We start from the raw sequence: 26,617 nt of genomic DNA, 5'->3' as shown, positions 1-26,617 counted from the left end.
GTTCTGATCTTCCAAACTCCCTTCTTAACCTCTTGGCTGAGGCTTGGACAAACCGGCTGCAAATTCTGGCTCGGGAAAGCCTTGGGGTTTCCAAGTGGGACGTGTGGCACAAGCTCCCACATTGCACATGTGTGTGATTGCTGAGCAGGTGAGATATTATCCAAGCAAAACTGGGCCAGTCTCGGTATCCACCAGTTGCGATCAGAGAGAAAAATCTGTCTGGCTTAGAAGAGAATCAAAGAGGGGGTAAGAAGGTGGGAGGTCTGGATAAGATGGCAATGCCTGCACAGGACTCCCCTCTCACCCAGAATAGTCCCACCCAAGAGGGAGGGCTGGCTGTGCAGGGGGTGAGAGAAGCCGGAGACTGGGGGTGGGGTGGGGGTGGGTCAGCTAGAAAGACATCCAAGGCAGCGCTGGGGGGCAACCCTCCCTTTCCATTGGCTGGTTCTGTCCTCAAGTGGCTCGACTTCTTTTACTCTCTTCCACTGAATCTTGTCCCCATCTTGCCTGTTGGGTCAGCTGAGCTGCCCTTTGATGGCTGGGCTTCTACCTGACCGTATGTCTCCTTCCTTTGCAGGGCTGCATTGCTCCCCTTGGCAGGCACCGCCGCCTCCTCCAGAGCAGAAGCCAGGGCTCAGGCACATGGGTTGCCCCCCTCGAAGAGCTGGTCCTTGAAGGGGGAGTGTCTGCCAAAAGGAGGAGCTGCCTGCCTTGTCGGTGGGTGCTGAATACGGTGCCTCCCGCCCAGCCACCCACGCCTTCCTTCTCCTCTCATCTCCAGGCCCAAAGGGCTGGTGGGAACCATGGACGAAGGCTTTAGAGACCGGACCGCCTTCATCCGTGGCGCAAAGGACATCGCCAAGGAGGTGAAGAAGCAGGCGGCCAAGAAGGTGGGCAAGGGGGTGGACCGCGTGCAAGACGAGTACACCAAGCGCGCCTACGCTCGCTTTGAGGAAGAGGACGATGATGACTATCAGCCCCAAGATGGATACTACCGTGGGGAGCCCTCGGCCGAAGAGGAAGGGGCCTCCAGTGACGCCACGGAAGGCCACGATGAAGACGACGAGGTCTATGAGGGGGAGTACCAGGGGATCCCCCGGAACGATTCCCTGAAGGGTGGAGACCGGCTGACGGCCAGCCCGGAGGCAGCCAGCGAGTTCAGAGACTTCGATGACCTGGAAGGAGAGAAGAAGAAGGAGAAGGAGGAGCTTTCCCAGCAGTATGAGCTGATTCTGCAAGAGTGCGGACACGGGAGATTCCAGTGGACGCTCTACTTTGTGCTTGGACTGGCCCTCATGGCTGATGGAGTGGAGATTTTTGTGGTCGGCTTTGTCCTCCCTAGCGCTGAGAAGGACATGTGCTTGTCAGACTCCAATAAAGGCATGCTGGGTGAGTCCCCAGGGAGGCCTGATTTTCCTCTTGGGGTAATCTGGCAAAGGAGGCATGACCTTGGGAGGGGGGGCGGGGCTGGCCCGATAATGTGTTTGTGGTTGGAGATCCAGGTTTTTTTTAAAGTTTAAAGTTTCAGAAGACAGTAACTTTCCCAACCCCCTCTTGGAGTCCTAGAGCTTCACAGAGGATTGTAAAAAAAAAGAGGCTTTCTGGTAGTTGAGATGAAATAGGTTTTTAAAAAACAACAACAAAAAAATCCAGCTTAGAAAAGAGGCATAATAATTTTAGCAAGAAATTTGCAGCCCTGAAGGAAGTCACACCAGTTCACGTGGAATGAGTTGTGGAGTTGGTACTGCTGATTTTTCGGCAACAGAAAGTACTTGTAGCAAACTTTAATATTGCATAGTGCTCTCTTGCCACCGGTACAGTCTTTATGGGATCAGACAGATTGGGAGCACAGTTAAGGGTTTGACCACGTGGTGCGCAGGCGTCTCGGGAGAGAGCTGAGATTCTATAGAAACTGAGCTGCTGGGTTTGCACTGCTTTGGACTTTGGGATTGTATGACTGCTCTGCGTTGGATGCAAGCAGACAAATTCCATGCCCATGAAAAAGTAACAGAGCAGGGAGGACAATGCTGTAAGTTTTCATTTTTTCCTGAAATACTAGCTCTTGGCATTTAGGGATTCCTTAATTTTACTAAACCATGCCATTAGGGCCACCAGATGGTTTTGGGGGGAGAAAAAGTTGAATATATTCATGGAGGAAATGACTGCTCTCTGCACACAGGCCAAGATCAAGGTGATCAGGGTCCAGCCATCCAGCTGGCTGAGCTCCCACCGGTGCTCTGGGCCGGTGGCACCCTTGGCCTGATCCAGCAGGTTCTGCTCTGCTTAGCATTGTACATTTCCGGCCATCTCTCTGTTGAGGTAATCTGTGGGCCAAAGAGAGGATTCTGTGTCCATTTTAACAAAGAACACACTAAAGAAAGGCAGCAACTCTCCCCCAGGCAGTGAAAGTACGGGGGGGGGGGGGGAGATATCATCTCCTGAAAGGAGCGGAAGCCCCTTGGCTGCTGCAGGAACAGCAGCTCCCTGGCCGCTCTGTGACTCAGTCGGGGACGCGGCTGCTGCTGCTGCTGCTGGCTGACTCATCTTCCCCTTCTCCATCTTAGCGGCTCGTTGCAGAGAGACCAGCCCCCTCCCCAGCTTATCTCCTTGCTGCTTTGGGGCGCTGCAAGGAGGCCAGCGGGGGCGGGCAGGAGGAGAGAGAGCACAGCAGAATTAAATTCCCCAGAAAGGAAGAGCGGTGCCTGGGTGGAGGAAGCCTGGTGTGTGTGTGTGTGTGTGTGTGTGTGTGTGTGTGTGAGAGAGAGAGAGAGAGAGAGAGAGAGAGAGAGAGAGAAATCGGGGGAGGGGGAGCTTTTGAGGGAATAGCAGGGCCAGCTTTCCATGCGACACCACTGCAGTGCGGCAAAGCCAGCCTGCCTCCCCATTTCTGGTGGGGAAAGTCCGGGCAGGAATGGGGCAGCGAAAGCTCCACTTCCTTCTAGTTTGGGCCTTGCAGGTGTGCCAGGCCCTTTTCCACTGCTGTGGGTCTCCTACGTTTTGCCACTGATGAGGCTGCTTTCTGAAGGCCTTGGCCGGGACTCTCCAACAGCCAGGGTGGTTGGAGAAGATGGGCACTGAGGCCTCAGCAAAGGGTGGGAGAGGCTGCCCAGAGGGCGCATTGGCCCAGTAAGCAGAGCAAGGCCTGTCCGGGACCACATGGGGGCTCCTTGATGGCTGGTGCCTCCAGTGAACATGCAAATAGCCCATCAAGGAGCTCATGGGGGGGGGGTGTCTCCTAGCTCTTGGTCACTCCAACACTGGTTCAAGCCTGGGGCCCTTTGGTCAGCTGTCTGACAGCTCTAATTTTTGCTCTTATTTATTTGAGCAATCCGGCCTGGTTTGATGGGTTAACGGCTGGGTTTTTAACATGGTTTTAATTACTGTTTATATCGGGCATAATATTTAATTGTTTTTTTAATTTTTGTACTTCGTATTTATTTATTGCCCTGTACACCGCCTTGAGTCCTTCGGGAGAAGGGCGGTATAAAAATTTAATAAATATAATATAAATATAATAATATAAAAGCCAGAAACCCTCTCCCCCCCCCGCCAAGTCAAGTTCCTCCCAGAAAAGTGCAGGTGAAGCCACGGAGGAGCAGGGGTGCCTCTCCAGCAGGGAGCAGCGTACAGATCCACCCCAAGGGTGAGACGGAGCCATTGGAAATCTCCACAGCCCCCTCTTGCCTCACAGCAATGGAGATGCTGCCAGAAGCCTCCTGGCTCTCAGAGCCCAGGCCAGGCCAGCCGGGTGTCGGGCAGGAGGCACAATTGGCTGGTGTTGGAGAGGTTAATTCTGGACCACCAGCAGGTGGAAAGAGTCCCCACCCACTGAGCTTGCTTTGGAAGCCACGGGGCACCTTCCCCTCCTGGCCCTCAGCCTGGGTCACCAGCTGGGTTGGTGTTAATGCAAGCCCCTCCGTCCCCCAATAGCGCCAGGCTCTATCTGACTGCCAGTCCTTTCCCCAAGAATAAACAGAGGGTTGCCAAGCGCCCTCTAGAACCTGGCTGCTCTGCTATAACTCCTCCTCCTGTCTCTCTCCTCCAGGCCTGATCGTCTACCTGGGAATGATGGTGGGTGCCTTCCTGTGGGGCGGCCTGGCAGACCGGCTGGGGCGCAGGCAATGCCTGCTGATATCACTCTCGGTCAACAGCGTCTTTGCCTTCTTCTCCTCCTTCGTGCAGGGCTACGGCACTTTCCTCTTCTGCCGGCTGCTCTCTGGTGTGGGGTAAGGGGACCCCGGGGGCTTTAGTCTGGGGACAGCCTGCCTGTTCTCCCACCCTGAGGCCTTCCAGGGCGAGGGTGCAGTGGGCATCCACCTCCTCCCCCAGCAGAACAGAGCAGTGTGTCCGAGATCAGGCAGGGCCGGCTAAGGTTTGCAAAGACAGCGAGATGCAACTGGAAGGCATCTCCATTGGCCCCAGCGCAGGGGCTCTGAGAAAGGGACGGGGCTGCCCGAGTTGTTTTGGCCAGGAGGGTGGCGGGGTCTCCCCGTCCGTCTTCTGAAATTGCTCTCTCTCCCCCCCCCAGCATTGGGGGGTCCATCCCCATCGTTTTCTCCTACTACTCGGAGTTCCTGGCCCAGGAGAAGCGTGGTGAGCACCTCAGCTGGCTCTGCATGTTCTGGATGATCGGCGGCATCTACGCCTCCGCCATGGCCTGGGCCATCATCCCCCATTATGGTGAGTCCCAGAGGGCAGGGGGAAAGGAAGGATCAGGACGTCCACAGGCCGAAGGAGACCCACGTGGGGCTGAGCCCTTTCCAGATCAGCTGCAGGCCCCTGGCTGGCTGGCTGGCTGGCTTTCCAGCCCTGCAGCAAGGCAGTGGGATTTCCTCTTGGGCCCACGGAAATTGGCCCTCTTTTATACACGTTGACCCATTTGTCCTCCCAAGTCGGGCAGCCTCCGACCCAGCAAGCAGGAGGGTTTGTCCCTCCTTCCCAATCCATAGGGGTCTGCCATGTGTGCCCTCATGGGGCTTGGAAGCTCGGGAGGAGAGCCAGGGTTCAGCCATTCTTCTCCCAATAGGCTGGACCTAGAGGCTTGGGGGGGGGAAGAGAGTTTTCATAGGCAGTGAAGAAGACATTCCCCTTTTGTAAAGCCCTCTTCTCCATCACACACACACACAACCTCCCCCCGTCACACAGGGTGGAGCTTCCAAATGGGATCTGCCTACCAGTTCCACAGCTGGCGCGTCTTTGTCTTGGTCTGCGCCTTTCCGTCGGTTTTTGCCATCGGAGCACTTACCAGCATGCCGGAAAGCCCCCGCTTCTTCCTGGAGGTAAGAAGACCCCAGTGCCCCCTTTCAAGGGACGGAGAGGGCTGCTAGATGCCCACAGAGCGAGCCCTAGGCCGGTGTTGGGCCAACTCTGCTTCCCCGTTGCCTGTCCCCCAGCAGCTGATGCGGGAAGGGCCCAAGAGCTGAGCCTCCGAGGGGTGAGGGGCAGAGGAAGACCCTCAGGGAGCAAGTGGGTGGACACCTCCCTGTTTCTCTCTTTCTAGAACGGCAAGCATGACGAGGCCTGGATGGTTCTGAAGCAGGTCCATGACACCAACATGAGGGCAAAAGGCCACCCTGAACGGGTCTTCTCGGTAGGACCTTTCCTCCTTCTCCCCATCCCCCTCTTCCTGGCGACCCGCCCACCACCAGGTCTCTTTGCATCTGTTAGCAGGGACCCTCCCTGTTACCCTCTTGGCTGGGGGGGGGGCTCTGCATGACTTTCAAGCTGGGAAGGCTGAGGACCCTCACTGCTCCTTGCACGTTCCATTGGCAGGTGACTCACATCAAGACAATCAAACAGGAGGACGAATTGGTCGAGATCCAGTCGGACACAGGGACCTGGTACCGGCGCTGGATGGTCCGCTTCCTGAATCTTTCTCAGCAGGTCAGTTGTCCAGGGTGGGGGGTGGGGGCTGGGGGCAGGGTTTCTTGGACTGCTGGGTTCCCTTCATGGGAGCCGTGCTGGGCAACCACACCAGCCGGGGGAGGCTGCAATTCAACCGCGGCCTCCCCAAAAGGCTTTTGGGCCAGGGACCACCTCCCAAAGGATGCGCGGGAGAAGCCGCCCAAGTCCCTTGTGCCCCTTGCTGCGTCCCAGACCTGGGAAGCTCCAAGCGCCTCCCCTCCGCTTCCACAGGTCTGGGCAAATTTTCACCAGTGCTTTGCTCCCGAGTATCGTCGGGTCACGTTGATGATGATGGCAGTTTGGTTCACCATGTCCTTCAGGTGAGCCATGCTGGGGGAGAGCCAAGCGACCTGGTGCTGGATCCACAGATCTCCCGGGAGGGAGGGAGGGATGTGCATTGGTCCCTTCTCTGAAAAACAAGAGGAGCCCAAACCCCTCTGGGCTGGGCTGACAATGGAAAAGCCCCCCCATTTCCCCTGGCCTAAAATCCCTGGGTTATTTCCTCTTCCATCACAAGCCCCCCGAGATGATTGGCAGAGAAGAGCCCAGGGCTCCTATAATGAAATGTTGAATTGACATTCATGGAGCCATGAGGATCGAGCCCCTGGTCTATGCGGGGATGCAAAGAGGAATAACGTTGAGCCTTTAAGTAACAAAGAGCAAACCTCGCATCGCTCCTGCCCACGAGCAACGCCACCAAAGACAGTACAAGCCACAGCCACGTTGTAGCCGAGGGTCCCAGCATTTCCCTCAGTTGGAGTTGGAAGGACCAGCACCCTGACAGGAGGAGCTGTGGGCTGGGCAGCTGGACTTAGGGAGGCTGCTTGGACCCACGGCCTCCTTGCCCCACCAGGGTCCTTGCCCAGTGAGGAATTCTGGGAGTCGGTGCCCCAACGCCCCAGGTGTCATCAAGTTGGGAAGAAGGGTGTTCTGGAAAACCAGCCCTTCTCTCTAGTTGAAGGTCCTCCAAACCTTTCTGGTTCTTTCTCTCCCCTCTTCCTCCACCTGCCTTGGCCATTGGGCAGCTACTACGGTCTGACCGTCTGGTTCCCAGACATGATTAAACACCTCCAGAATGTGGAATACGCCTCCCGCACAAAGGTCTTTAAGAACGAGACGTTCAGACACATCACCTTCAACTTCACCCTGGAGAACCAGGTCCATCGCCAGGGGGAATACTTCAATGACAAGTAGGTGTCAACCCGGCTCTGCTTCAGAGGCTGGCCCTGTGACGAGCCCAGTGGGGCTTCAGTTGGGGCAGAGATGAGATGCTTCCTTGAGCAGCGTCGTCTCTGGGCTGTCCCCTTCTGGGTTTTTTTCATGACAAGGAAAGGGCTGGGCTATCTCAACACCCCACACTGCAAAGTCTCCCAAAGCAGAGATACTTTTCAGGTGGATTTTTGTAGCCTGGCCGAGCATGGCCTGCAACCCACTGTAGGCAGAGAGCCGCGTCATGCCGAGTCTGAAGGAGCCACCTTAGAGGGCTCAGCAGCCTGCATGAATTAAGCAGTGGACCTTCAACCTCCTCTCTCTCCCCCTGGACAGGTTTATTGGCCTCAAGATGAAGTCAGTCACCTTCATCGACTCTTTGTTTGAAGAGTGCTACTTTGAGGACGTCACATCGAGCAATACTTTCTTCAGGAACTGCACTTTTCTGGCCACTGTCTTCTACAACACAGGTAACATGTCTGAGGCGGCCGGAGCTGCTCCCGGGCACCTCTGGGTGGGTGGGTGTCCTTGGGGAGTCTCCGTCATCCCTCCCGCCTCAGCTGGGCTTTCTCAAAGACCTCTGAGCGCTTGCCTGCTGCTGAGCCCACCTCACGTCCCCCGTGAAGAAGTCACAGCCTTTGCAGTTCCTGACTTCAGACCAACTGAAGACAGAAAAAGGAGGCTCCAAAGCAGCTCTCGGCCTTGGAAGACACCGGCAGGCAGGCCCAGTCGGGTGGGGGGAGCGGTTAGCACCGAGGAGCCTGCAACAGGCCATTCAGAAAAAGGGCTGTCCTGAGACAGCAGCCATAACCAGACGGTTCCTGGGTGGGCTCCTGGCTTGAGCAGACGGAGGGGAGGGGGGGCTTAAGGGTTGGGACCCGGCCCCTATGGGGGGATCTGCCTGGTTTCTTTAGGGAATGGGCCTAAGCCCTGCCTCTCGCCCCCAGACCTCTTTGAATACAAGTTCATCGACAGCCGGATCGTCAACAGCACCTTCCTGCACTACAAAGAAGGCTGCCAGCTGGATTTCAGTGACGACAACAATGCTTACATGATCTACTTTGTCAGCTTCCTGGGCACCCTGGCAGTGCTGCCGGGCAACATCGTCTCTGCGCTCCTGATGGACAAGATCGGGCGTCTTCGCATGTTGGGTGAGGGGGCCCCCCTTTTGGCAAGTGCTTGGCAGGGATCAGCCCCCCATCTCAGCAGGTCGTCCTGGGAGACGGGGAGTGGAAGCCGCCCGAGAGACGTGGGTGGCCCCTTTTCAGCCCTGGGACTGGCTGTCAAGGGGCCGGTTTAGGATCTGGTGTGGCGCTGGACCCCTTCTGAGCTCTGCATTGCTCTGACTCTGGATGCCCGATGCCCTGGTGGGATCTGTCTGGATCAGAGGCTTTGAAACCAGCCACGGGGATTCCTGGTCTGGGCAGGACTTCATAGTGGAGGCAAAAAGGTTTCTGAGCCTGCCCGTTTTTCACAATGAGGTCTAGAAACGGACCACGGTGAGCTAATGCTTGTCTTCCTCCTTCGCTGCTCCTCCGACCAACGCAGCCGGCTCGAGTGTCATGTCTTGCATCAGCTGCTTCTTTTTGTCCTTCGGCAAAAGTGAGTCAGCCATGATTGCCCTCCTCTGCTTGTTTGGCGGGGTCAGCATTGCCTCCTGGAACGCCCTGGACGTCCTCACGGTGGAGCTGTACCCTTCGGACAGAAGGTGAGACTCTCCCGACTTGCCTTCCAGGTGGGGGGAGCAACGGGATAGCTGGGCAATGGGTCTCGCCTACACAGTGTGTGTGTGTGTGTGTGTACACAAGGGTTGTCTTGGTGAAAATAACTGCCCCCGTGAGCCTGTTTGGGGAGCCGGCTCCTTCGGGCATCTTCTGTGCTTCTGCCCCTGATGGGCTCCTGGTGGCCTCGCTCTTGAATGGATGGTGATCCCGCCCAGCCACTGAAACCAGAAGGGATGGGGGGACTCGGTCAGAGCTCTGCACCCACAAAAGCTTCCCACTGTCCCTTCCTCCTCCTCCTTCTCCTCATGGCCTCCCCCTCACTGCTTCCAGGACCACCGCGTTTGGGTTCCTCAATGCTCTCTGCAAGCTGGCGGCGGTTTTGGGCATCAGCATCTTCACGTCGTTTGTGGGCATCACAAAAGCCGTGCCCATTTTACTGGCATCAGTGGCCCTGGCCGTGGGCAGCTCTCTGGCCCTGAAGCTGCCGGAGACCAGGGGGCAGGTGCTGCAATGAGAGTGAGCCCCCCGGCTCTTCTGCCCCCGCTCCTGCCTGGGGGAGATTTAGCGTTGTAGACACTGTGACTGTCTTGTTGTACCATTTCAATGGGAAATCTGTCTTCGCTTGGGTTTTCTTCTGCAAGCTCACTTGTTCTTTGAGTTCTCCTCACGCTCCTTTCTCCCACGGTGCTGAGGTGGACATGAAGGTGGGGAGGCCAGAGAAGCCGGAGGAGGGCAGGCCAAGCCGTGGGAGATGGGTGGCATTTACAAGTTAGGCATTAGCAAACATAACCCCAAATCTTGTATTCTGCAATCTATTTTCCTGCTTCTAGATCATGGTTTCCGCAAGTCTGTGAATATGTGAATATGTCTTCTATTTGTCCAGTAAACTAAGACTACAACTCCCAGCAGCCATAGCTAGCTAGCAGTGAGAGCTAGAAGCAGGGATCCACATAGTACAAGCACACAAGCAGACAGATTGGGGCTCTGCTGGCATTTGAATTGGAGGTGTAACCTCGCTTTCCTCAAACCTGGTGGGCATGAGCCCCCCATAGCACAATTGTCTTTGGAAAAGATTTTATAAGGAGTTCTTTAACTTGCAACTGTTTGCAATGGTGCTTTTGAAGGGGTGGCCCCTCCCTCGGGGCTTATCTAGGACCCCCTTGGGCCTTGGCCATTCCTGGCTGTGGGTGAGTCAACCCAGTGGGGAGGGGGAGGGGAGGGCGAATACAACAGTTTTAATTCCTGAAGGAAAGGAGGAAGCTCTTCCTTCTTTCTTCCCCCTGAACATTGAAACTTGGATTTTGTGCATCCGAGTGCAATTTGTGAGGAGTTAACCAGAAATGCCTAATTGCATTTGTCATGAACAGCCCAAAAGAGCACAACATAAGCGGCTGGGTGCCGGAGCAAAGAGCGACAGGCAGATCTTGGACCAAATGAAGCAAGTTTTTATGTGGCCTCTGATATTTTGCCATCTTGTACCAAAAAGGGAGCCCCCCTCCTTGCACCCTAACCCTTCTCTCCCCTAATTGATGGCGGGACCACTGGGGGGGCGGCCCCATTTCCTTTTGCCCCTGTAGCAATGATGATGGTTCCTCCTTTATTGGGAAGAATGGCTGGGTGTCTTGTCTTCCTCTTCCTTGAATCTCTCCAGATGGAGAAAGCCACATTTTCTTGCAGGGTGAGGAAACTGACAGCCCCCCACCCCCACCCACGCTGAAGAAACCTTAGCGGGTGAAATGGCATCCTCCCTGCTGCTTCCAGACCTCGACCTGCCCCGGCTTTAGTTCCCCTCCCTCGTTTTGGTGCAGGTGGGCTTCTGAACAAAACCAAGACACAAACCATATGTAGCTCTATCTGTGTGCAAAACCAACTGACAAACACTTTGTGCTGTGGTGTAGTTTTTAGATGTTTGTAAAGAACAATTTAAAAAAACCTGGAAAAAAAACAACCCATCTCAACTGTAGTCTCTGGGTCATTTCATTTTGTATAAACAGAAAAGCCAAGAATGATGATTAGACAGGAGTTATTTTAAATGTCATTGTGAGAAACAGTGATTTTTTAAAAAAAGATGCTTTGGCTAATGTGTACAGATTGTTCAGCAGGAAAAGGAAATCTGGATGTTTGGCTGAATTGAGCCGTGTTCCCAAGACCACCATAATGAACTTGTAGTTAACAATAATCCATGTAAAAAATGGAGGGAAATAAAAGTTTGAAAAATTTAATGATTTTTCCTGCTTGAACTGTGCTTTTTAATAACCTGAGATTAACGTCCATTCCACAGGCCACCTTTTTTGTGGGAGCTGCAAGACCTTTTTAAAGAAAGCCAAATCAGTTTGGGGGGAGGGGGTGTGTGAGGGGTGTGAGACCGGAAGGGAGCCTCCCCCTGCAGGCAGGGTCTCTCTGATGGGGGGTGGCAAGCGGCAGGCAGTAAGGCTGGGGTTCGGGCTCTCCTGTCATCTGGGGGGGGTTTCCCAGTGCCAGCCGAGTGGGGGCCCCTCTAAGGGTCGATTGAGCCCCTCCTACCTGATGAGGGATGCTGTTTTTAGCGCACGCTATGGCCTCCCTGCCAACCTGGCAGCGTCCTGGGGTGGAGCCTGGCTTGAGCTGCAATCTCCACTGGAGGCCATTTAGCCAACATGTCCGCCAGGGCGAGTGCCAGGAGCAAATGGACATTTGACCCTGCTGTCATTTCAGCCAATGCTCTTTCCTCTGAATCCTTTGCCGAGGGGAGGGGAAGAAATTGCGGCCCTCTTTTCTTCATCTGCCCCACCCCCCCAGCTATCTTCCTTCCCCCCAAAGTGAGCAGACACAGGGAGGAAAGCCCAAGGCATTTAATACACTTCAGCAGACACCAGGCAGAGGAGCAAGCTGGAGGGGCACCAAGGGCTGCTCTGGGCAGCTCAAACCGGAAGGAGGTCTGGAGGTCAGGGCCCACCCGCACCGGCTTGCGTGAGCCCCGTCTTCCCCAACTTGCCAGCCGCGGGCGGGTCGTGCTTGGCCCCTCCCAGGCACCGGGGGCTCTGGCCGACGTGCGAGCCCTTCTCCCACTGCTGCGGGGTCTTGGCCTGGATGGAGAGCGAGTGGACGGGGCCGGCCAGCTCTTCCTGGAGAAGGTCGTTGACCAGGCGGTGCCGATGGATGAGCGAGAGGCCCTCGAAGCGCCGGCTGGCCACCACCACCCGGAAGTGGGTCTCCGCGCCGCGCGGCACGGCGTGCAGGTGGCTGTCGTTGATGACCTCCAGGTGGAGGGGCTCGAGGGCCGCCTGCAGCTTGGCCCGGATGCCCGACTCCACGGGCTTCTCCATGGCCGACCCGCTCAGCGCCGCGCGTCCGGCGGCGGAGGCTGGGCAGCGGAGGGCACGGCCGAGCACCAGCAGGCTGGAGGAGAGCATCGGAGAGCCGGCTGGTAGAGCTGTAACACAAACGCCGGGGAGGGGGGAGTCTCGGCGCCCGGGTTCCCCACCGCCCGGGGCGCGCGGGCATCGAGGCCCTCGTCCCTGTGGGCAGCCCGAGGCTGGAAGGACCGCGAGCGGAGAGCGGACCGAAGGTTTGCAGCCCCCCCTCCCCGGCTTCGGAAGGGCAAGGGGGCTCTGCGCCGGCCCGGCGCCTCCCGAGGACTCACCTGCCGCGCCCGACCTCCGAGATCGACCCCCCAAACCGCGCCCCTCCCTGGGCTGCGCGCCGACCGCCTTCCTTAGCTCGCCCAGTTGCCGCCGGCCCGGCTGTCGGGAAAGCGAGACCCTGCCAGCCCGAGGGAAGCCAGCGGCATTACACTTCCCGGCAGCCGCGAGGACCCTTCTCGTCTTTTCGCGCTGTTGCATTCTGGGAGCCGTAGTCTTTGCGCGCCGTACGCGATTTTGCAAACGGTCGCTGCCGGGCGCGGTGGGGAAAAGCAGGTTTCTGGCCGCGGAGGCCCCGGTCCTCTCGCGGCCGCCCAGAGTGGGTCAATGGGAACCCCACACCGCGTAGCCTTTGCGGCCGGCTGCCGCGAACTACATCTCCCATCATGCTCAGCCAGCTATAGGGCTGTCTCTCCCTTCCCTTTGTCTCACCTGTGTCGGAAGCGCGGGTCCGCCGCTCTTTTCTTCCTGAGCGCGCGGCGTCTCCGCGAAGGGGCAATTATGACCTCACCGCGCAGCCTCCTCCAGCGGGAAGCGCCTAGCTAGCATCCGCCCCTAGTCTCCAGGTGTGCGGCAGGTAGATTTTCCTTCTACCCCGGCTGTCAGCGCGCCTCCTGGTCCTGAGCAGCAGATTCCCGCACCGAGGGATCCTGAGCCGGCGCGGGCCCGGATTTGCCCACCAGGTGGCGGGCGAGCCATTCTTCCGCTTTCGGCCAGGCTGGTGGGACCAAACGGCTTGTCCGGCAGGAGAAAAGGGGTGATTCCTTCCTGCTCCTGCCCCCCCCCAGCCTGGATTTCCAGGGCTCCTTTTATCAAGGTGGTCTGTTTTTCACTTCACTGGCTGGGGTGTGTGTGTGTGATGGTGCTCTGTGCAAAGAGATCAAGACCTTTCTTTCCACATAGCTGGTGCTGGACTCCTCACTTGTCCTAGTCGTGGTGTGGGAACTCCTTTCGGAGCCCACCCAGCTTGGCCTCCATTCCAGCCTCCATATGCTGTGCCCACCCCCTGCCCCCTTTTGGCTGCCCCCTCACCCAGGCCAGGTGTAATCCCTTTGGCCCCTGGCCCTATTGGATCCTCTGCTGTCAGTGGGGCCCAGTGGTTGGGGGTACATGGGGATTGTGGGGGAAAGAAGGTGGGTGCTTCCGGTTGGCCCAGCTTCTCGTCCAGCAAAGGCATCAGAGCAAGCCGCTCTCCCGCTCTGGGCCTCTCAGTCTCCCAAGACTCCTGAGGAGGAGAAAATGAATGCCCTCTTTCTGTTCTTTTAATATGCTCTTCAAGGGTTTGAGCTAGGATGCCTTCGGCTTTTCCAGCTGGCCTTCTCGGGTGCTGAAGTGAGTGAGGATGGCACTGCAGATGTCCTCCAGCTCCTTCTTCCGCTCCTCATAGGCCTTCTTGGGCGCAAGCTGGTTGTCATCCATCCACGCGGCTGTCTCCTCACACATTTCCAGCAGCCTCCGCTTGGCCCGGTCGTCCAGGGACTTCTCTGCCGCCGTCCTCTTGAGCTGGAGGGTGCTGGCCTCCAGGGCGTTGAGGGCTTCCAGCTTCTCCTCCTGCAGTTTCTCCTGCACTCGATGCTCCTCCTCCTCCTGGAGGATCCTCTCCATCTCTTCCCGATCCAGCCGGGCCCGGGTGTCGATGACGGTGAGCTCTTCCTTCTTGCCCGTGTTTCTCTCCATGGCTGAAACAGTAAGGATGTTGTTGTGGTCAATCTGAAAGGTGACCACAATAATTGGGACACCCCGTGGTGCTGGTTGAAGGCCGCTCAGGGTGATAGTGCCCAGGAGACGGTTGTGCTTGGTCAGCATCCGCTCCCCTTCGTAGATCTGCAGGAAGAGGCTCCCCTGGTTGTCCTCCGTGGTGGAGAAGTTCCTGCTTTCTTTTGTGGGAATGGGAGAGTTGCGCTTGACCAGTACATCCATCACGCCTCCCACCGTCTCCAGCCCCAAGGAGACAGGGGTCACGTCCAGGAGGAGAAGGTTCTGCAGGTTTTGGTATCGGTGGCCTGTCAGAATGGCGGCTTGGATGGCTGCCCCATGGGCCACCACCTCCTCGGGGCTGATGCTTTTGCACAACCGCTGTCCATCAAAGAATTTGGACAGGAGCCTCTGGATCATGGGGATGTGTGTGGAGCCTCCCCCGAGGCCAATCTCGTGCACCTGGCTCTTCTTGAGCCCTGCTTCCTCCAGCACCTGCTGCACCTGAACAAGGGTTGCCTGAAAGAGGTCACCACACAAATCTTCAAAGCAGGCCCGTGTGACCGTGGTGTGGAAGTCAATTCCCTTGTAGAGCGAGTCAATGGAGACTGTGGCTGTCATGCTCGAACTCAGGCTCTGCTTGGCCTTCTTGCAGGCCTCCTTCAGCCTCTGCATGGCCTTCCTGCTCTCGGTGGGATCCTCCTGGAATTTGTTCCTGAACTCTTGGGCGAGCTGGTTGGCCAGCCTTTGGTCAAAATCCTCTCCCCCCAAGTGGGTATCCCCTGCTGTAGCGACAACTTCAAAGACGCCATCCTGTGCGGTGAGGATGGAGACATCAAAGGTGCCACCACCCAGATCAAAGATGAGGATGTTTCTCTTCCCCTTGCGTTGGTGGGTCTCCTTGAGCCCATAAGCCACTGCAGCTGCAGTGGGTTCGCTGACTAAACTCAGGACGCGGAGCCCTGCAATTGCCCCCGCATCAATAGTGGCCTGGCGCTGAGCATCATTGAAGTACGCTGGGACCGTGATGACGGCCTGGGTGACCGGGCGGCCTAAGGAAGTCTCAGCTACCTGCTTCAGCTTGTAGAGCACCATGGCGGAGATCTCCTCAGGGTACAACTCCTTCTCCACCCCTCGGTAGGACACCCGGATCTTTGCCTTGCCATTGCCAGCCTCCACCAGGTGGTTCGGCCTGTTCTTCAGGTCCGACTGCACTGAGGGGTCGTCGTACCTGCGGCCGATCAGCCGCTTCACGTTATAGACGGTGTTTTCTGGGTTGAGGCTGGCCTGGAGCTCTGCTGGTTCCCCCACTAGGCGCTCCCTGTGGGTGAAAGCCACGCAGCTGGGAGTGGTGCGGCTGTTGTGGTCATTGGCCAGGATCTCCACCCTCCCCCTCTGGCAGACTGCCACGCAGGATTTTGTGGTGCCCAGGTCAATTCCCACGGCTGGACCTTTGGGGCAAATTCTGGCCGTGTCTGGTCTCAGTGTGGAGGGAGTGTCTGGTCTGGAGGTGGGCCCGGGCGCGTCTGCATGGCTGAGGTCAGCTCCCATAGGTGGCTCTTTTCCTGAGCAGCCCTGGCCTTCTGCCAAAGATGGAAAATTGGCAATCCCAGGGGGTAGCTCTCTTAGGTCTGCGCCCCCCACTTCTCCTTCTGGCCTTTTCTTCAGAGGACAGACACCCCTCCCCCATCACTGTGCATGTCACAATGGGCCCCTGGGACCTGTTGGGAGGCTCGGCGTCCCCAGCAGACGGCAGGCCCTTTCCTCTTCTGTGTCCCAGTGGAGATTCTGCTGCAGAGCCCACCACTGTTTCCACCTGGAGAAGATGGGGCGAGGGGCTTTTCTCTTGGGACAGCATCTTGACCTCCTGCTTCCAGCCACGTTTGGGGAAGCAGACAGTGCTGGGCCTCCTGGGTAAGTGCAGATTGCCTTTGGGCAGGCTGTCTGGTTTTATTTTTTGTCCCTGATCTAGATCCCTTTTATGGTGGGTTTCAGAGCCGGACAAACCAACAGAAGCCTTAAACAGGATAGAGAACCCAGCCCATAACTGGAGAATGTGAACACTGTTCAAATAAATCTAGAGAAAATAAGGATTCTCTGACATAAAGTAAGACTTTTGAAAGTCCAGATGGGCTTCATCCTTGAGCTCTGGTGGCTGTCATCCAAGGACCACCTCTGAGTCATTAACTTCTCCATGGCCTTCTAGACCGTGTCAAGAGCCAGACAAGGGGCGAGCAGGCCGAGCTGTGTGGCTCTTGTGTTCCTGCACTTTTGAGAATGCGCCTTGTGGTGCTCAAAAGAGGTTACAAGAGGGAGAAGCCACCTTGGAGCTGACGGCCACTCAGATGATCCCGGCCTGGTCTGCCCTTAACGCCTCTTCTCTTTAGTCGTCCTGCTAAGCCTTAACTTGTATTTGGACTCTGGCCATGTGACTTGCTCATGGGCTGGTCGGGGCCTAAAAACCATTAGTGAAACTAAATGGTTGTAATCAGAGAAGGACTCATTTTTTACCCATAGTTTTAATGTGCCCTTTGGGTGGAACAGTGTACTCTGGCACTCAGCCGATTCACTCCATGTCTTCCTTTGGCTCGGCGGCCTCAGCGTCTCCTTCCGCCCGCTCTTCTGCCAGCTCGCCTGGGCTGAGACGGGTGTAGACTGAGTCCCAGGCTTCCTCCAGGTCCTTCTGCTGCTTCTGGTACTCTTCTTTCTCTGCCAGGGGGTTCTCCTCTAGCCAAGAGGCAGCACCGTCGCACATTTCCAACATCCTCCGTTTGGCCTTCCCGTCCAGGAGCTGCTCTTCCGCCACCCTCTTGAGCTCCAGGGTGCAGGATTCCAAGGAGTTCATGGCTTCAATCTTCTCCTGCAGGCTCAGGTCGTTTGCCCGGAATTCCTCTGCTGTCTGCACGATTGTCTCTATTTCCTCCTTGCCCAGACGTCCGCGTGTGTCCGAGATGGTCAGGTGGCCTGTGTTGCCTGTTTCCACATCCTTGGCTGAGACGGTCAGAATATTGTTCTCGTCAATGGAGAAGGTGACCAGAATGACCGGGACCCCACAGGGGGCTGGGGGGATGCCTTTCAAGGTGAACATGCCCAAGAGGTGGTTGTGTTTGGTCAGGGCCCGCTCTCCTTCATACACCATGAACAAGATGGTGTCTTGGTCATCCTCAGTCGTGGTGAACTCCATGACCTCTTTTGTTGGGACAGGTGAGTTGCGTTTTATGATGGTTGCCATGACACCTCCTTGAGTATTGATCCCCAGAGACAAAGGGGTGACGTCCAGAAGAAACATATTCTGCATCTTGGGCGTTCGGTTGCCCGTCAAGATGGCAGCCTGGATAGCTGCCCCATAGGCCACAGCTTCATCAGGGTTAATGCCTTTGTTCAGCTCCTTGCCATTGAAGAAGTCCTTCAGCAACTTCTGGATCTTGGGGATGCGGGTGGAGCCCCCAACCAAAATAATGTCCTCGATGTCCCCTTTGCTCATCTTGGCGTCTCTCAAGGCTCGCTCGAGGGGCTTCAGGGTGGCTCGGAACAGGTCGGAGCACAGGTCCTCGAACCGTGCCCGGGTGAGGGTGGTGTGGAAGTCAATCCCTTGGAAGAGGGAATCCACAGAGATGCTGGCACTAGTGGAGGAACTCAAGGTGCATTTGGCCCGCTCGGCGGCCGTCTTCAACCTCTGCAGAGACTTCTTGTCCTGATGGAGGTCTCTCCTGTGCTTTTTCTTGAACTCCTCTGCAAGGTGGGCCACCAACCTCTTGTCAAAGTCCTCCCCGCCCAAGTGGGTATCACCTGCGGTGGCCTTGACTTCAAAGATGCCGTCTTCCATGGAAAGGATAGAAACATCAAAGGTGCCCCCACCCAGGTCAAAAATGAGGATGTTTCGGCTGCCAGCCTCTTGATTCCTGGCATCCAGGCCATAGGCAATGGCAGCTGCTGTGGGCTCATTCAGGAGCTTTAGGATCTGGAGGCCCGCAATGACTCCAGCATCAATGGTGGCCTGCCGCTGGGCATCGCTGAAGTAGGCGGGCACCGTGACAATGGCTTGGGAGATGGAGGAGCCCAGGTAGGCCTCAGCTGTTTGCTTCATCTTAGCCAGGACCATGGCAGAGATCTCCTCCGGGTAGAAGGTCCGTTGTTTACCTTTGTGGGAGACTTGGACCTTTAGCTTCTCCTCACGGCACACCACAGTAAATGGCCAGTGTTTCATGTCCTCCTGTACAGCGGCATCCTCATACTTGCGGCCAATCAGGCGCTTGGCATCAAACACCGTGTTCTGGGGGTTGAGAGAAGCCTGGCTCTTGGCTGGGTCTCCAATCAGGTGTTCTGTGTTGGTGAAGGCCACGTAGCTGGGTGTGGTCCGCTTCCCTTGGTCATTGGCAATGATCTCTACTTTGTCATGTTGACAGACGGCCACGCAGGAGAAGGTGGTTCCAAGGTCAATCCCAATAGCCAGGTCATTTTGCTTAGGCATGGTGATGTCCCAGAGGGTGACCGACTCAGGAGTGGAAGGAGGTGACCGTTCTCATGAGAGATGCAGGTGTCTCCCCTTTTCTTTTGCCCCTTTTCCTCTTCTAGGACCAAGCAGCTGGACGACCAGGGCTTAGATTTTCCTCAGGGATCACGGCATCATCTTCCTTGCCTAGAGCTGGGCACTTGGGCCTGTCCTTGATCTGAGGGGCCCAGCCTTCCTTTCCTACCAACGCGATGACTTCACTGTCAGACATCACAATGGGGTTTGAACTGACAGCACTTCTTAAGCCTGAGCCATCTCCTTCTATGGCTCACCTGCTTCCTGGGTGGGATCCAAGGCCCCATTGATCTCAGGCTCTGGCTTCCAGAGGAATCAGCTGCAGAGGTGCTGGGGAAGCCCTAGGACTGGATACGGGGATACCAGTGTCCTCCTCGCAGCCAGTCCTTTGTCCTATGTTGCTTGGCCGGGGAAAGAAAGCGCTCTGGATGGGGAGGATCGGCAGCCAGGGGACGAGGCAAATCCTGTAAAGCAAAGGCTGAAGGAAAGGTATTTCCCCAGGCATTCGATGCACACTCAGTGGCCCTGCCGGTCCTCAGTGAAGAGCCCGCTCAGGCCATTGGTTCTGTGCTCCCGCTGGAAGCCGTTCAAGCTGAGCAACAATCCGGAGGCTCCAGCTTTGCAGTAATGCTGACTACGGAGTTCCTGTGTCAGTCGTGACCTCTGGGGTGGAAAAGGAACGGTTTCCCAGGAGTGGCCTTGATGGAGACGTCTTCAGTGGGAGAGGGGCCTCTACAGAGGCTCAGCCCTTGCCATTGGAATTTGGGGCAGACCCCCTCCAAGCCGAGAGGGAGAAACAAACTCCTCCGGATGGGACCACAGAGGCTACGTGGCAGTGCAAGGCTGCATGTGCGTTTGCGTGTGTGCCTGAGGTTGGAAAAACCCTTGTTCTGACCATTTCCTCCTTTGAATACAGGCCTCAGCCCCATAGTGGAAACTCAGTGTTCCTCTTCGGAAGAAGATCGGGCTATGCATGGCGGTGCACCACCTGCTCAGCCCTCGGGAGCTGGCCGGGACGGTTCTCCAGAGACACCGGGTGGCTGCCGTGTGCCCGAATCTCAGCCTGGCTCCATCGACACAGTCTTTTTTCGGCTCTCTCCTCGCCCACCCCCACCCCCAGGGCTTGGGCTGCCCCCACCCAGGGACGCCAGCCACAGAGGAACAGGTGCGCCTGTCTCTTGATTTATCTGTTGCAGCCCCCTCCTCTCAAAAGTGAGGGGGGTGGAGGGTCATGTGGGTTTGCAGCCGGCTTTCACAAGTTCTGCAAAAACTTTCTAGCCAGGGGTGTGAACCAGCTCCTGCCCCACATCTTTGGTGAATGGAAAGGACCACCGAGGGTTGGGGGAGGGTCTCTGTCATTTGACGCCCAACCAAGAACTCTGGGCTGCCTGCGACCTCCAGAGCGTCCTGCCCACCCTCTCCAAAACATCCTTTCGCCTTGAGAGGAAGTGCTGGGTGACGATGGCCTGAAGGGGGATCCCCAAACTCCACGCTGCTCAGAAGAAGAACTCGAGGTTCGCCACTAGGTAAGAAGACTCCAGCCTCCGGCCATTTTGCGACCCAGAAGCAGACAAATCCTTTCCTGGCCAGATCTCATCCCTTCTTGGGGAGAGCTGATGGGGAGATTGGGTCCGGGGCTGGGTGGGTCGGTGGCAGGAAGGAGAGCTGCAGTCACACACAAAATGGGCATCAGAGGATTGTGCGCTCTGCTTGCCTGCAGTCAGCCCTGTGACCGAGGGAAGAAGAGGTTCCCCCCCCAGCTTCTCCATTGAAGTAGTTTCTGTTTCAAATGCTTAAATCCCATCGGTGTCTTCTAGTCAAATCGAACCTCGTCTCTCACTGTCCCAAAGGTAGTTTGGGGGAGACAATCTACCTGAGGATGGGCGGTCCCCTCCTTTCATCGCGTGACCCAGATGCCCGGAAACGCACACCCAGAGCAGAAGAAAACTCTGCTTAAGGGCACAATGGAGTTCCTGAGAGCATTCACTTCCTCATGTGTATTCTGCACACACCTATCCGCATATGTGCAAATATGCAAGAGGGTTTGGCCTAAAATACCCCCCCCCATTCCTCTTAGGGGATCTGAAATAGCAAGGCCTATTTACAGCCTCTGCCTCGGTTGCTGCCTGTGGAGGACGGATCGGGTTGCAGGGCCTGCAGCCACTGCCAAAGGTCCTTCTCTCTCCCTTCCACAAAATGCCCATAGCCGGAGCTCTGAGGAAGACGCAAGGTGCCCGCGCAGGAGGCTGGCCGAGGCACTGTCCAGAGAAGGGCTGGGATCCTCCCGCTGCTCTCTGATGTTCTGGACCAGGTGCGGGGAAGGCCTTCCTGGCAATCGGGGTCTTTTCCGGTGTGGGCGAGCAGATTCCCTCCAAGGCCGTATGGATTGGAGTGGGGGACCCCCTTGCTTGCCAAGGCTGCCACACCTCCCGGGCACAGGCTTCCTCCTCAAGACTCTCTTCCTCCTCCTGTGCTGCAGATACGGTAAGAGAAGGCGGGAGGGGTGGGGTCTTTGCCACTCCTGGGGGGCTTTATTGCAGGAGGCACATGGGTGCCTGGCCCTGTGCACTCACTCACCCCAGCTGCTCTTTGCTCCGCACAGTGCAAGCCCGCTGCAGGATCCTGCGCTGCAACTCGGAGTATGTGGCCTCCACCCTCCCCCTGAGGGGTCCTGGCAGGAGGGCAGCCCACTGCCTGGCCTTGCGCGCCTATGCCCGCTGCACCCGCCACAAAGCCCGCGCCTGCCGCGGAGACCTAGCCTTCCACCTGGCCGTCCATGGCATTGAGGACCTCATGGCCCAACACAACTGCTCCAAGGAGGGGCCCAGCCCGGCAGCCCATCACCCCCTTCCTCCCAGGGCTGGGTCCCCAGACTTCTGTGACTATGAAAAGGCCTTTGCCCACAAGCGCAGCAGGCCACCCGCCTATCAGCACTGCGCTTCCTTCGGGGACCCCCACATCCGGACCTTCACGGACGAATTCCACACCTGCCGTGTGGAGGGCTCGTGGCCATTGCTTGACAACTACTACTTGTTTGCCCAGGCCACCAACTCTCCCATGGCCAAAGGATCGAACGCTACAGCCACGAGCAAGGTGACCTGGGGGCTGCTGCTGCTCTGGAAGGGGTGGGGTGGGAGAAGGGGGAACCTGGAGGCTGGAGGGAACTGCCCAAGAGAGTTTGGGGCTTGGGCCTGCAGTCTGAAAAGGCTTCAAGCAGCTGAATTGGGAGACCCTCGGGGTAACATCCAGGAGTCCCAAGGGTGGAGATGGATGTCCAGGGATCGGGGCCTTTGGGACAAGCTGGAGGGGTTGAGGGAAGCCTCCCTCTGCTCAGCCAAATGCGGCTCTTCCTGACTCCAGGGAAGGGGTGCTGTGGGCCGTCTCCTGCTGCTGCTGACCTTCCCCTTTTTCCAGATCACCATCATCTTCAAGAACATGAAGGAGTGCATTGATCAGAAAGTCTACCAAGCCGAGGCGGACAACCTCCCGGCGGCATTTGTGGATGGCTCCGTGAACGGGGGGGAGCGGCCTGGCGGGGACAGCCTCAGCATCCTTGAGCGGGCTCCCGGGCAGCATGTGGAGATCCGGGCGGCCTACATTGGCACCATCATTGCGGTACGCCGGGCAGGGAAGCAACTGTCCTTCTCCATCCGTGTGGCTGAGGAGGTGGCCAGCTCCTTCACCGAGGAGCAGGACCTGCAGCTGTGTGTGGGCGGCTGTCCTCCCAGCCAGCGCATCTCCCGGCAGCATGGCTGCTGCGGCCGTGGCACTGTCACTACCGAGAAGGCCTACCAGCTGTGCAAGGAGAAGCTGCCGGTGGAGGACGTCTACTTCCAGTCGTGCGTCTTCGATGTGGTGGCCTCGGGGGACAGCAACTTCACCCTTGCGGCACAAGGCGCCTTGGAGGATGCCAGGCTCTTCCATCCAGATGCCAAGAAGCTTCACCTCTTCCAGCGTGATGCTGCCCGCCAGGCCACCGCTAGCCCCTTCCCCTGCCTCACCCTGGCATTGATTCTGGTGCTTGCCTGGGAGATCCGAATTCTGCCAGCATTGGCTGCATCTGGAGCGTTTTCCTCCTGAGGCGCCAGATACGAAGGCCGGGGGGGGGGGGCTCCCTGGGGGTGGCAGAGCCCAAACCAGCCGCTGCAGCAACTGAGACTGCTGGGCGGCTGGTGATATCCGTGGTTTGTTTTTTTTAAAAAGTGCTTAATATATGAAGTGGGAGACTTTGAAGAGAAGGCCTTGATGCTGCAAATGTTTTTCCCTGGAGGCAGAGAGAGGGGCCTGCTCCTTCCCCCCCCCCCGGCCCTCTGGGTGGGAGGCAGCGACGTGTCCAGGCTCAAGCTGCCTTCAGTCACCAGGGCTCTTGGCCCCTGGCGGGGAGGGTGCCTGAAGTGCAGAAGTGCCCTTTGAGAACAAAGGACTGAAATTCAACTGGGACCTTTACCTGCACATGAGAATGCAGTTAGGGAGACCAAGTTGCCCTTAGCCAGCCTCTGGCCCACCACCATCACTCTGGCCTGGGCAGCTTCCCCTGCTGAGCGGCCTTTCCATCCTCACCTGCAGAGCTCGGTTAATCTGCCACTCATGCTCAGCATCTATTTCTGCAGAAACCACACACACACACACAAACATACCCCCGCCCCCCCCCCCCGCCAGGCCCTGTCATTTGTTTCTCATGCAGCTTTGCTGCTTCTCAACAGGTGAAGCTCAAAATAACGGAGCGGCCTTCCCCAAGAATTGCAAAGACCAAGCCTGGTGTGTGTGTGTGTGGGGGGGGGGGAGTCACATTGATCCTGCCCCCTCCCAGTCCCTGGTTGGGGGCCAGGCTGTTGCGCCCCCTTGTGGCAACTGACTGCATCTGACTGAGAAGCTGCATCTGGCTGGAAGGATGGATTCAGTGAAATCTTGGGGAGAACAGGCTGGGGAACTTCAGGGTTCCCAGCCCCCCCCCCCCGAACATGCAGGTCCCCCCTACCTCCCATCTGGCTCCTGGGAAGGGGCTTCTTCAGAAAGAGCAGCTGTGCCTCCGGCTGCCGCTTGAGGTCACCCGACACAAAAATTTGGTGCTGGGATTTTGCTCTCTGCTTTGGGTCCAGATTGCGAGAAGGAAGGCCATTTGCTCGCTCCTTCCCAGGCAGCCGTTTTCAAACCTTTGGGGTGAGTGCGGATGCCATCAAATGCACTGGAGGGAGGGTCATCCCTGCCAAGGAGACTTGCCGTTTCCTCCGGCACGACATCCGGTCTTCTATCAGCTGCAATTCCTGCATTAAATGGTGAGATGGGATGTCTTCGCCTTGATTTTTAGTTCTGTAGAAACTGGACTATGCACAGAATGATGTCCCTTCAGAAGATGGATGTTTGTATCTGACTGTGGTCTGAGAAAGCAGAGTCACGACCTAGGATCGCCTGAGTAAACAACCTTGGCAGAGTCGCTAATATGTCTAAAGAAAATATGCATTAAGTACCTCTTCCATTCTGTTCTTCTCCCCTCCTTCCTCCTGTTGCCTTTGGCTGTGTGTTCTTCTATGAAAAGAGAAAACATCTTACTAGGGTTTCTATGCATTCTTCCCAGAATATTTGCATCGGTATAGTTATCCAAATGCAACTGAGGAATAAAATTATAATAAATAAATGCTTTTCCTTCATTTTTAAAAAATATTTTGCTAAAGCAAAAGCTTTGGGTTGTTCCTATCATCCTTGTAGAAACATCTAGACTATTTGCAAACCAAGAAGTCCCAGGGAAGCATGTGAGGAGTTTGGACAGCCACCTTCTCCATGTGTGGCAACCCTCTGGCTTGCCTAGAAATCAGCCCCTGGATACGTGGGAGGATCCTGAGCTGCTTGGCCTGTGAGGTAAACTAGCACAGAGGAAAGGGAAGGCATGTTTTCTTTAACTGCAAACACCGGCCAAGCCTGTCAACCATCTGGAGAGGCCGCTGTGCAAGTGCTCTTACGGCATTCTTCTTTTGTGTCTGGGGAAGGACTTCCTTTTACAACTTTTGGCATAGTTTAACATGAATTTATGGCATCTCTCTCTCTCTCTCTCTCTCTCTCTCTCTCTCTCTCTCTGTGTGTGTGTGTGTGTGTGTGTGTGTGTGTGTGTACGCTTGTGTGAGATTCTCAAACCAGCTGGCATGTTTCTGGATGTAAGCAACTTGCAGATGGGAAGTAATGAGAGCCATTCACATCAAGATGCCAATGGAAGTCCTTCAGCCTCCTTGCTGGGCATGTATTCAGCTCAAAATGTACCTTGCCAAGCCGCCTTTTCAGGGTAAATGCATTAACTCACCCATGTTTTGCAAGAAAAAGATACACAGAGAGAACAAAGTGTGTCAAACTATTTGCCAACTCATTTTACTGTGAATTTGCATGAAGATATCTATTTTTTTAAAGGAAGAGAGATGCCTGCAGGAAAAAGGGTGGGATTGATGAAAGGGGGAAAGGAATGAGGCAGGGGCTTGTGTCCCCTTTTTCTCCCCAAATCCCCATTCCAGGAACAGAAGTTGATTCACGCCAGAATGTCTTCCCTAGCCCCCAGGGGAGCTAAGGGCCACAGACGGTCCCTCACGGAGGAATTTTACTCTTGAGTCCTGCCAGCTTTGGATCTAATCATTGTTTAATCAGGGAATGATGGTTTACCTTCCCTGGGAGTGAGTCCTGGAGGATCTGTCTGCCTCCAGAGCTTTCCTTCAAAGGCAGCTTTCAAGAGATCCAGCACTGCCATCAAACAAATAAGGAAAAACTGGAATGGCTGAAGGCTGTTTTTCTCTAACAATAAAATTAGGGATTTGTTTAGCAGAAGGGAACTGCCTGCCCCTTAGGGTTCAAGTGACATCTTTTCTCCCTCAGCCCTGGACAGGCACGCAAGTTCTCTTCCGCCATGTGATTTTAAAATACATGTGCGCGCGCGCACGCACACGCATGCCCACCAAGCGTGGACTTTATAGTCTTTCCACACCTGAATGTTGTGATGTCTCTTTGTTCTTCTGCTGCCCTGAATTGCCTGCCTACAGCCATTGGCCGACTCGCCACAGGACAGCAGGCTGCCTGGGTGCTTCCCCTGCCTCTATCCAACAGCCACAAGGGAACCACGTTCCGAGCCCTGGAATGGCATTTTCTGCAAAGGGCCTCTCCAAGCTAGCAGGACACAAGCCAACAGAGTGGCCCAGGGGTGCCACAAATGCTGCCCCTTCCTCCTTTGCCTCCTCTGGAACCACACAACGGATCCCGCAGCAGATGATGGAGCTGGGGGGCCCTTCCACGGCCAGCCCAAAGCACCCACTCCTCCCGAGGGGTCCCTCTTGTGCAGGAGATGGCAATCGCCTCTCCCCAGGCCTCTGAGCAGAGGCTCTCTGGCCCGGCCTCTCCCGCCCTCCTCTGGCCCTGCCACGGCCTCTTTAGCACCAGCTCTGCGAGGCTCCGGGATCCACCTGCTTAATTAAAAGGAGCCTCTGTTTCTGCACGACTGAAATCCTGAGAGAGAGGGGATAATTAAATGAAAAATGTGTCCTCTAAGAGTCCTAAATAAATAAGAGGCCACACTAAGTCAGACTCGCCCAACAGACTCGCCCAACAAATTCATTTGGTAGCGATTTGGGGCAAGAACTCAGCAAGACCAAAGATGCAGACGTCTCCCTCCCACTCCCCAAAGAGGGGGCAACCTTCAGCCAGTGCCCAAATGCCCAGAGGCGCTTCTTTCATCCCCAGCCCAAATCTCCTCCAGGAGCAAAGGGGCTCCTTCTCTGTTGGGCAGCAGACTGAAAGCCTTCACTTGGGGGTTCGTCTGCAGTGCTGGAGACTGGCTGCTGCATGCAAAATCTCCCTCTCCTTTAGGAAGGAGGGTGGCCAGGAGCTGTCATCTTACGAGGCCCCACCTGCTTTCAGACAACCACAGACCGTCCCTGGGCCCTCTTGCAGGAAATAAGGGGAAGAGC

General features: G+C 56.5%; 5 protein-coding genes across 9 annotated transcripts; 2 read left to right on the top strand and 3 right to left on the bottom strand.

Annotated features, from left to right (window-relative positions):
* Positions 1–803: 803 nt before the first annotated feature.
* Positions 804–9,351, top strand: SV2A (synaptic vesicle glycoprotein 2A; the record flags this gene model as incomplete). Its single annotated transcript, XM_081340615.1, has 12 exons — positions 804–1,389; positions 4,046–4,226; positions 4,529–4,680; positions 5,146–5,279; positions 5,501–5,590; positions 5,773–5,883; positions 6,136–6,224; positions 6,930–7,094; positions 7,450–7,583; positions 8,061–8,264; positions 8,662–8,821; positions 9,168–9,351. 12 exons carry the CDS (start codon positions 804–806, stop codon positions 9,349–9,351), a joined length of 2,190 nt encoding a protein of 729 aa, XP_081196741.1.
* A 2,308-nt stretch (positions 9,352–11,659) lies between these two features.
* Positions 11,660–12,990, bottom strand: BOLA1 (bolA family member 1). Its single transcript, XM_081340762.1, has 2 exons — positions 12,460–12,990; positions 11,660–12,249 (listed from the first exon to the last, which is right to left on the bottom strand). Exons 1-2 carry the CDS (start codon positions 12,656–12,658, stop codon positions 11,762–11,764), a joined length of 687 nt encoding a protein of 228 aa, XP_081196888.1. The 5' UTR covers positions 12,659–12,990; the 3' UTR covers positions 11,660–11,761.
* A 754-nt stretch (positions 12,991–13,744) lies between these two features.
* On the bottom strand, positions 13,745–15,703 carry LOC308675156 (heat shock 70 kDa protein-like; the record flags this gene model as incomplete). The annotated part of the gene is made up of 1 exon (XM_081340172.1): positions 13,745–15,703. One exon carries the CDS (start codon positions 15,701–15,703, stop codon positions 13,745–13,747), a length of 1,959 nt encoding a protein of 652 aa, XP_081196298.1.
* A 1,015-nt stretch (positions 15,704–16,718) lies between these two features.
* On the bottom strand, positions 16,719–18,623 carry LOC308675155 (heat shock 70 kDa protein 1-like; the record flags this gene model as incomplete). The annotated part of the gene is made up of 1 exon (XM_081340171.1): positions 16,719–18,623. The coding sequence occupies one exon, from the start codon at positions 18,621–18,623 to the stop codon at positions 16,719–16,721; it is 1,905 nt and encodes a 634-aa protein (XP_081196297.1).
* A 1,076-nt stretch (positions 18,624–19,699) lies between these two features.
* HJV (hemojuvelin BMP co-receptor) lies at positions 19,700–24,274 on the top strand. 5 transcript variants are annotated; one of them, XM_081340632.1, is made up of 4 exons: positions 19,700–20,206; positions 20,887–20,991; positions 21,283–21,773; positions 22,095–24,274. In XM_081340632.1, exons 3-4 carry the CDS (start codon positions 21,474–21,476, stop codon positions 22,758–22,760), a joined length of 966 nt encoding a protein of 321 aa, XP_081196758.1. In that variant the 5' UTR covers positions 19,700–20,206; positions 20,887–20,991; positions 21,283–21,473; the 3' UTR covers positions 22,761–24,274. The 5 variants fall into 5 exon arrangements, with proteins under 5 accessions (XP_081196758.1, XP_081196756.1, XP_081196757.1 ...); XM_081340630.1 differs by having other exon boundaries at positions 20,887–21,164; XM_081340631.1 differs by having other exon boundaries at positions 20,531–20,991.
* The last annotated feature ends 2,343 nt before the right edge of the window (positions 24,275–26,617 follow it).

Source organism: Vipera berus (assembly GCF_964194415.1).
Source record: "Vipera berus genome assembly, chromosome: 16".
NCBI lineage: Eukaryota > Metazoa > Chordata > Lepidosauria > Squamata > Viperidae > Vipera > Vipera berus.
The sequence above is the reverse complement of the archived record's forward strand: the minus strand, read 5'-3'. Positions and strand labels throughout refer to the sequence as shown.